This window comes from Thunnus maccoyii, chromosome 18 (genome assembly GCF_910596095.1).
Source record: "Thunnus maccoyii chromosome 18, fThuMac1.1, whole genome shotgun sequence".
NCBI classification, from domain to species: domain Eukaryota; kingdom Metazoa; phylum Chordata; class Actinopteri; order Scombriformes; family Scombridae; genus Thunnus; species Thunnus maccoyii.
Window position 1 is genome coordinate 24,620,964 of NC_056550.1, and position 10,149 is coordinate 24,631,112.

A 10,149-nucleotide genomic window follows, 5' to 3' on the forward strand; every position below is an offset into this window, starting at 1 on the left:
TCTCTTTATGTACAGTATGTGGAACTAGAAACTATTTTTTTAAAAATAAAAGTAAATCTTTTTTTCCCATCGCATTGCCTTCAAAACAAAGAAAATGTCCTTTTAAGAAATATTTATGATCTCATGAGAAAATCTCAACATCTAGATTTGGTGCTTATGAGGTAAAATATAATAAATAACCACCGAACAACGAAACGACAACGTTGTTAATTGGTGCAGAAGTGTCTGTTACACTGAAACTCCTCCTTCAACAATCTTTCTTATGACTGCAGCATAAACAGATACAACATTTTGAAAGTCTGCTTCATTTCTGCAACATCAAACTACTGTGAAGTAAAACAATCTGCACACCTGCTGTTTCCACTCTGAACCACAAGGGGGCGACGTCACTCCTCAACACAACCTCTTTCTTTAGTTTACAGGCTCAATTAAAGGAGCCCAGCAGCCACAAACAAACACATTATGTTATCAGAGTGATTATTTTTTATATATTTTATTCAATCAGTTAACTGTTTATTATATTTTCTGAAAGTTTCTTCTAGGAAATAAAACTTAACACAACCAAGATTACTGTTTCAGAGCTTATGTCTCTATAATTACCGGATGACACAGTTCTTTCCAGAACTCTTTCAAGGAAACTAGGAGGAAATTGCAGCCCCAAACATTTTATTTCCCAACATGAAGCTCTATAGTCTGTTTCAATTATTCTGGTGTAGAAATACTGAATCTTTATTTATTTATCATTTAGCCGAGCTAAAATGAGTCTCAGTTGAAAATTCTGAGTGTGTAAGTTGAAATGTCAAAGTTTTGATAGTAAATAATATAAATTTTGAGGGTTAGAAATGCTTTAAATGAAAAATCTGTAAGTCAGAACAGGAGAATGTCAGACACACACAGCAGCTCTGTTATGAGTCAGGGACAATATAACAAGATAGATCACACAAATAATCATAAAAATAAACACATAAATAAAGAATGGACAAAACATAAAACCAGGTATATGTACCTGAAGAAGGTTGTTGACTGAAATGTTGTATATATGGAAGTATCTTTATTGAGCAAGTGAAGACAGTGTGGTGTGCAGGAGTCACTTCTTCTTTTTAGTATATTATGAGAACAAGAAATAGAAAATAATACAAAATTATCTTTTAACCGACTAATTTCCTTTTGTAAATTTCATAGAAATAAGTTCAAGTTTTCTGAATCTTTGCCATCTTTTATTCATTAATGAATTAGTGCATTGAGTTTAAGCTCATTAATATTAAGAAATGTATGCATATAATTAACCTGCTACAGTAGTTATTTAAAGAGATCCAAGTAAGATAACTATGTTTTTCATTTAATTGAAATAATGGTGTTTTTTAATTGAATAGAAGCAATGGATGTCTCATTCAGGGTGTTCTATGTGAAATATGTCCAATAAAGCTGGAAAATTAGAACAAAACCTATAAAGTGTGAAGTTTTATTTCTTGATTTCTATAAAAATGGAAAGAATAAAGACTCATAAGCGACACGGCAGTTTATTTATATCATGTTTAATGTGTTTACAGCTGTTGCTATGCATGAAACATGATTTTAAAAAAGGAAAACAAACACAATTCATATCTCTTAATATATTATTTGTGTTTAAAGTGATAAAAACAACATAAATAGCTCAGTTTAAATGATCCAGTGTGTTATTATTCCCAGACTGTACATCTTCTGTTTTACAGCAGCTACTTTAACAGTGTTCTGACATGTTTTATTTACTGCAGTGTTGATCTGAAACATGCTGTCCAATAAATAAACGTCTGTATACATAAATCACAACATAACAGCAGGATAAAAACACATTGAAGCAACATAGAGCATCGTATTTACTACACATAGCCTAAAACGGAACACGGTAACGTAAAATAAACGAGATAAAATGTGCGCTGATATAAAATATGTTTTTTTTTTAATCTCAGGAAATACAAACACAGAGTGACACTCAGAGGTTTGAAACATACACGTGAGCCCAGGAAATACTGAAGTTTCAACCCCCAAAAAACAGAATAAACAGTAAGGAAACACAGAGCACATGTAAGCTAACCTCAGTTTAATAGCATCTACGGTTTTGTACATTCAGTAATCAAAGATACGTGCGACTCAGCCGTCTCAGGGAGATAAAAATCATGTTTTAAGCCGTTAATTACATCATAAAAGAAATTCTTCACGTACAATATCGTTTGATTTTTAACTACACCCGGAAACAGGAGAAAAAGCAGCAGTTCATACAGGGTCTAAAATGTTATTCACACACCTGAAACACCACGTGCAAGAAAAAAAAACAGCCTCGAGAGGTTTTGAAATATGACGCTGGGAGAGAAGCTGATATCTGTAACTCACCGTTACACAACACTTTAAATTCATATTTCCTCCCCTCGTTGACGGAAACTGTAAGACATTTGTCATTTCAAGTTGACCTGAGTGCTTTACAATCAACTAAGTTTGCTACTATTTCTCTGTAACAGCGGAGCAGCACACGCACCGATTACAGAGACCAATACATCACAAGCTCTGGTGTTACTGTGTTGACGCCACAGTAAGTATTTCTCCTCTTGGATTGTCTAACTATCAATCGCATCACAGTACTGATTACTGTGTAAGTCCAACCTCTCCCACAACGTTTGCTGCATAGGTCAGGGCGCTATCGTGTATATAGAGGAACATGTGATGAACACAGGTCACGAAGATCAGGAAAGCTTTACTTAAGATCTTCTCAATCTCCCTTCTAAGGCATGTTTACAGTACGAGTAGCGTTTTTTTTTTGGCATCTCAAACATACCGGGATATGCTAAATATGCAGGTTTGCTTATGGCTGAAGCTCACACAACATCCATGCATGTACTTGAAGACGTCACACACTTGTACTTTACATGAGTGGTTGCTTAAAGGGGACATATCATGCTTTCAGTGATGTTCTGTTATTTATATGTTGTTGGATGTTTATGTTAAACATGGTCAAAGTAACAAGATTTGAGGTGAACGTATGTAAAAATGCAGCCTGCAAGTCAAACCCCGGGGCTTCAGACTGTTCTGAAGGTTTTGTTTGCAAAGTAAACCTCCAGATCCAACTGACGTCACATCGTTTGAACACGCCCACAAACGCCCGTCCCGTCCGTTTTTGTCTGTCTTTGTTGTCCCACGGATTGTTTGCGTTGTCCGATCGCATATTTTGGATCGGATTCCAGCTTTGACATGTGCGGATGTGTTTGAGAAGTTTATATTTTGAGTAAAGAATGAGAAAAACGAAGTGAGGCGGTTCTTAAAGAGACAGGAGCTAAAACAGCCTGTTTCAGACAGAGGCTGAACTGAGGAGCTGCATAAAGGATCAGTATGAGATAAATAAGGAGATTTTTGAACTGTAAATCATGCAAAGATATTCTAGTAGAGCCCCAGAATAAAAAAATACAGAGCAGGAAATGTGCACAATATGCCCTCTTTAAACAGCCTTTAAAGTGTTACATACTTGAAGCACAACGTCATGCTTTCAGCCCTGAATGGCAGGTAAGAGTAGTGTAGTTTAGCTGATAAAATGCTTTAGTTCTGAGAGTAACGTTTCTCTTCTTTTCATGGATTTGTTGCCTTTTTTGGTCCCTTCCTCAGAAAGCATCCTTAATGTTCTTCAGCTGCCGGACAGCCAGGTCCACTGGGAGGTTAAATTTGAGGTGGCTGATGCGTCCCAGGATGCGCAAAGCTCCCTCAAAGCCAGTCTGTGCCATGTAGCTCCAGGCGTGGTAGTGCGGGTGTATCAGAGTCCCCGTCTTACACAGCAGGTTGAGCCACGACACCAGCCGCTGCTCGTTCAGAGCCATGCACACCAGCGCTTTGAACTCCGTGTCCGGTCCTCGCTTGTAGCGTCCGTGCTCCTTCAGCACAGTGTGGATGGCCCACAGCAGAGACTGTTTAGGGGTGATGGTCACCGGGCCGCCGCCTACAGGCAGGCTGAAGGATTGTGAAAGCTGGCGTGCCGGCGATTCCACAAAGGCCTTGCCGTTTTTGGAGTGGTAGTATTTGACAAAGAGTTCCCACGGATGCATGGTCTGTGGGGCTGGTCTGTAAGGCAGCAGGCAGGAGATGGGCGCCAGCACCAGGCTCATGGTCTGGGAGGGCGTGAAGAGGCCGTGAGCCAGCAAGTCTTTCAGAGCAAAAGCCAGCTCCTTCCTCACGGACGTCGTCAGCTCGTCTCGGGGCCCCAGCGCCGTGTTGCTGGTGTAGTTGACGACGTGTTCCAGGGAGGGCTGTCTGCGCGACCCCAGCACTCGCACCTTGTCGACGGCCGCCTCCAGACGCTGCAGTAAGGGGCCGTAGTCCTGCACCGTCGAGTCCTGAGGCCACATGCTCTGAGGGACGTGGCCGGGCGCGCAGCCAAACTGGCTGGCAGCGAAGATCTGCAGCACGGCGAGGGCCTTCTGGATCAGCTGCAGGCCTGTCTCTCGCATCTTCTGGGCCTGCTCTGGATCCACTGCAGTGAGAGAAGGATCAGAATACAGTAGACATCAAACACTTGAGCCTGACGGTTAATATATCTTTAAAAACAACAGATTTTGACAGATCAGTGACTCTGATCAGGACACATGGCTCATAAATGTTTAGATTTATTGATATTATTCAACATATCGGTGGCTACTAAAAGGCATCTAGTGGTTTAATTACAACAAACATCAACAGGTGCCTTCAGATAGAGTTTGATATGAAGTAAACTGACCTTTCTTCTTCACTCCCGGAGCTCTGGAACTGGTTCCTGCTGCTTGTGGCTGCTGGCTGTGTCCACCGTCTGACAAGAGAGGATTCCCCACCTCATCTTTATGGAAGAAACAGCAAAGTTACTCTTTAAACTAATAAAAAACAGTCGATGGAGTGTAAACAAATGAGCGGGTGCTACAATTAAACAGGAAATGAGACTGTGTACCTTGGATGAAGTTGATGAACATCTCCAGGTCCCTGATCTGGGTTTTGAGCTGATCCACCAGCTGCTCTTTGACCCTGGCTGGGTTCACTATCTGAGCGATGGCAGCATCCACTCTGTGTCTCAGCTCCTCGGGGGACAAGTTCCCGATGTCCTCGTTCAGGTTGACGTCCAGCTTTTTGATCAACTCATCAATGATGACCTGAAGAATGAACGAGAGTTAAAGGATGATCTCATTGTCACAGGTATCTGTAAAGTTATTTGAGGTTTGTGTGTGTGCATCCAAAGCCTGATATATCTTATTCCTCTGTGCTGTAGAGCTCCGTTTTTGTCCAAAAACTATTAAAAACACATTTAATTAAATCATTAAATATGCAAGTAAGAAGCTCCACCTGTAGTTTACGTCCTGTTAGAGAAACAGTTTTGCTATCTGAGACTTTTCCGTCAACACTTCTTCAAGGTAAAACAAAAGTAATAAAACAAAAAAACAGGCCTGAAGCATTATTGAGAACTAACATTTGACTTGTTACACCTGACCTGAAACATGTAAACATCACATTATGCGCTCAGTGTAACAGACAGTGTGTGGATTATATTTATCTGACCCCGTACTGAGGATTATTATTTTTCTCTCTCTGATACAAAACTCTCCCATACTGGTCGCATTCCCGCATCCCCACCTTCTGTCTCTCCATGACGACAGACTGCGGCAGCGAGTCGTAGCTGCCCTCCTGATAGGCGAAGCGCTCCAGGTCGTCCAGCTGGGTCTTCAGTTGGAAAATGAGATCCTTCTGTTTTTCTCTCTGAGCCTCCAGGCGCTCCCTCTTCTCTCTCTCGCTCTGACAGAACAGACACACACACACGATGGTTTTTAGTATTTCTGCACCAAATTCTGACCAAAGTTGGATTTCTGCAATATCTATATTTGAGTGTAAAGCCCTTTTTGTGAATCTATACAAAGACAGAGAGTCACAGCCTTTTCTGCCATACTTTACTATATTTAAATACACAATTTAAAAGTACAAAATGAACTGAATTTGTACATATAACAGCTTTTTGCACGGAGGTTTAGGACTTTTAGACCAGTGGTGTCATCAGGTCTGAGCAGCAGTTTATTCTGTTGCAACTTTTATAAGATTTCTAACTTGTAAACGTCACATTTACACAAAAATACACAAACCAAACTATCAAATAGACACGAGGAATCATACTCACCAGATCCCCCTGCAAGTTAAGCATGTGACAAAGGAGAAATGGCCTTTAGGTGGGATAAATGATTAGCAGTTATGTCATATTACATGCAAACACCTCAGGTGAGGCTGAATGTAAAGAAGGCAGGGAGTAAACGTTAGCGGGTTGCTACATACAGTAGTCGCTGTGTACACAGAAACCTTTATTAAACAGATAGCGATCTCCTGGAGGCATTTCCATTGAGCCTGCAGCGCTGTGAGTGAGTCACACACACTTGTGCCGGAAAGCAACATTTTCCACCAGAGATAAGAGATCCCGAGGAACAAAACCGAGGCGGGAGCAGCCTCCAGTGTGACGCAACAAGCGCAGTTTAATCAGAAAAATGCACCACGGCCGGTGAGGTGAATCATTTCATTTAATGACACCTGGTTTAACACCACATACGTGTGTCAATATTAATATCTGTGTATTTGAGGGAGTAAAGAGTCACCATATTTGTGTTGGTGAGAGTTAAATATCTCTGTCAGGTTTAGAACTGCAACAATTAGCTGATTGACAGAAAATTGACAAACAAATCTGCAACTCTTTTGGTAATCGATTAATCATTTTGAGCCATTTTTTAAAGAAAAATACTAAAATTCTCTGGTTCCAGCTCAGTTTTCAGAATTTTCTGACATTTTACAGATGAGATAATAATCAACAGATTAATCGATCATGAAAATAATGACTGCAACTACTTATTTTCATTAATGATGCACTTGGCAATTAATCTTCTCGATTAATAAATTAATTGTTTGGTCTATAAAATATCAGATCATGATTGCAAAAGTTACAAATGGCTTGTTTTTGTCCAAGTAACAGTAAATCCTCACAATTAAGAGGCTGGAACTAGGAAACACCTGTTGCTATGGATAGAAACAGAAAAGTAGTGTTATAACAGTCACAAATCTACACCTTGGATCATTAAAATGGGGGAATAACTAAATAAAGGATCCATATGCACCATCATGATTGTTATTTTTATCCAAAGAAATTATGACCAGAAGTAGAGATGTGGTGGTGTAAGGTGCATGTATATCAATGTGTCTGATATAAAAAGTATAATTACCACTTTGAAGAATCTATGAATATGCAAATAAGTTTTATTTCTAAAGTTTAACTGCTGGACACATGATGTTTCCTCCTTCACTGTAAAGTTCATTCTCAGTGTTTGTGCTCTGGAGGCTTCAAGTTTCCACATCACACTTATGAAGTTGAATATTGGACCAGAATTGACTTCCAAACTAGTGTTGATGTCACAAATCCAGCTCGTATGTTCACCCAATAAAAACAGATTTTCAATGAGCAGAGAAACTTAAAACTTCCAGCAGATGGAAGTGAAAACAAACTCTGCACACACATCATTGAAGCTCAAACATCCAACTGTAGGACTTGTTGATTATCGTGATAATAACGTTTAGCGTGATGACAGTCATACCGGGAACTCACCGAGTTCTCCAGCTGGGTGGCATCCTGCGCCCTGCAGCCCACCACATGCGGGCATCCCCTGAAGGCGAACTCCTCCAGCTCGGCCAGCATCCTCTCCTTCTCCTCGCTCTGAGCGTGAACGATCTGCTTCAGTCGGAACTGAACCTGAGCGAAATGAGAGGTGAGGGCGAGCAGAGACGAGTTCAGCAAGTCCTGCTCCTCTTCCAGCCTCTTCAGCTTGGTGGACATCTCCTCCTCGCAGGCCGACGACGAGCCTCTCTGCCCCGGCTGGCCAGCGCTTCTGCTCCCGCTCTCATCCTCGGGGCTGGCCACAGCGCCCACCGGTGCCCATCGCTCCCCGGCGCCGGCGAAGACAGCCTCGCTGTCCGAGGCTGACAGCTCCTCTGTGGACATTTTGGACGACGGAGTTCAGTCCTGCGGTTTAACTACGCCGCCAGTTTGATTATTACTCCGCTTCAGATGTTTAGTTTTCCGACGCTGCGCAGAAAAACAACAAGGATCATTATCGACGGAACAGGTGCATCGCCATCTTGGGAAGGATGATTCATACGTCAACATAGGGACACGTCAAGCTAACGGCACGCGACAAGGAAGACACCGGAAAAGAAGCACTTTGTTTTCAAAATAAAATCCTATTATAGTTAAGTCCATTTTAAATACTAAATAAAACTATTTTATTATCGTAGAGCTGCAATGATTAATCGATTAGTTGCCAATTGCCAAATATTTTCATAATTTACTAATTGTTTTGAGTCATTTTTTTAAAAAGTCTGTAGAATGTAAGAGACACTGAGCTGCATTAAAGGACCAGTCTGTAGGATTTAGTTCATCAAGCAGTGAGGTTGCAGGTTAACCTGTGTACTGACGTATTGATGGTTGTTTTTTTATTCCTACTTTTGTATTTCTGCTATTGACTGCTGGCTGAAAGCAGGGACATTAACCCTAATCCTACTACCTGAGGCTTTATTTTATCACTCCAATTTTGTTTGTTCCTAATGTCCTAATTTACAGTCAAAATGACCCTCATTGGTGTCACTATATACATATAACACAAATCATGTTTACTTGAAATGATTGAGAACTAAATGATAACAGAATTAAAGGATAGTAAATAAGCTTTTAAGTACTATTGTGGATAGCACTTGGAATAAAATCTGCAATTTGTATTAAAGAAAAGTACATGCAAATAAACTGTAACTTTCCTAAAATAATAATAGTGTGTTTTTTTCCAGATGACATTAATTACAAAACTAATAATGTTTTGAGAAGAAATATGTTGGTAGGATGAAGGTTAAAGCTTCACTCTACTCTGCTAGTTACATACAGCATGTATTGTGTATAAAACACAGATTTTATGTATATTGTATTTATTGTTCATGCCTATAACCATATACCTACTGTGCATTACATAGTAGCACTGATTTTAACCATCTTTATTGATGGTAACAGACAAAAGGGTTTTTATTTTGAAAGGTATAATCGGAAGTTTTCACTCTTTGTTAGAAGCAGCTTGACAGAGCTCATAAAGGGGAGGAGCCCAGTAGACTCAAACAATTAAAAAAAAGCTTGACGTCAAAAAAGGCTCAAACAGTGTGATGTCAGCCTAAAATGTGGAATCCCATCCGGAAGTGAGGATGAGGAAAAAAATACATCTTCATCACATTTAAAAGGGTTTTTTTTTTGCAGCTACTTGGTGTATCAGGTGTTCAACTTTTTTATTTCTGTTTCATGTCCAATAACAGTGAGATTCACCAAAGAGACACACGATGATTTAAATAATGTAATTTTTTCAATTCTTCATGAATTCATGAAGAAATTGATGTTTTAATGAAGAGTCTCTTTTAAGCCGCCATGACGAAAATGTAAATGTTTGATAAAGGTACAATAAAGTTTAGAAATAAAATATAAATGCTTGTCACGCTAATACATGAACTAGGAACCACATAGTTACGACCATATACTGTATGAATATGTATTATATACACATACCATCCTACATAAAATTATATATATATATATTATATTTTTATATATGGTACAAATATGTATTAAAAATGCATGTAATATATTTATATACATGTTATACATGTATTTTTGTTAAATGTACAACATAAAAAATACATTTAATTTGTACTGAACTTTTCATTCATAGTGAAACTCAAAGTGCTACAGCATTAATACTTATATGAGTTTCAAAGAGGATTCATAAGTAGCAATTACTGTATATTTACATACATAAAAAGGCACCACATGTAATTTCTATATATGCCACATTTATGTGATGCACCTATATGTAATTATTTATGATGATTACATGTAAGAACATGTATAAAAAAAAGGTCATTTATACTGTAAATGCCATATGTGTCTGTCACCACTTTCATTTATCTGGTATAACACATATACGGGCAACATATATGTGTTATACATATACTCAGAGGTGTTTATATGTGTCTACAACATATGTCCATATATGTATCATATATGGGGCACACAGTATATATGTTCATATATTATTTTTCTTTGTTTTTTTTGAT

The 10,149-nt window shown here is 39.1% G+C and overlaps 1 protein-coding gene across 2 annotated transcripts; it reads right to left on the reverse strand.

Annotated features, from left to right (window-relative positions):
- Nucleotides 1-3,449: 3,449 nt before the first annotated feature.
- Nucleotides 3,450-8,313, reverse strand: rundc1 (RUN domain containing 1). Of its 2 annotated transcripts, XM_042394174.1 has the most exons (6): nucleotides 6,301-6,741; nucleotides 6,149-6,157; nucleotides 5,614-5,772; nucleotides 4,937-5,135; nucleotides 4,733-4,828; nucleotides 3,450-4,489 (listed from the first exon to the last, which is right to left on the reverse strand). In XM_042394174.1, exons 1-6 carry the CDS (start codon nucleotides 6,415-6,417, stop codon nucleotides 3,627-3,629), a joined length of 1,443 nt encoding a protein of 480 aa, XP_042250108.1. In that variant the 5' UTR covers nucleotides 6,418-6,741; the 3' UTR covers nucleotides 3,450-3,626. The 2 variants fall into 2 exon arrangements, with proteins under 2 accessions (XP_042250108.1, XP_042250107.1); XM_042394173.1 differs by lacking the exons at nucleotides 6,149-6,157; nucleotides 6,301-6,741 and adding an exon at nucleotides 7,613-8,313.
- Nucleotides 8,314-10,149: the final 1,836 nt, after the last annotated feature.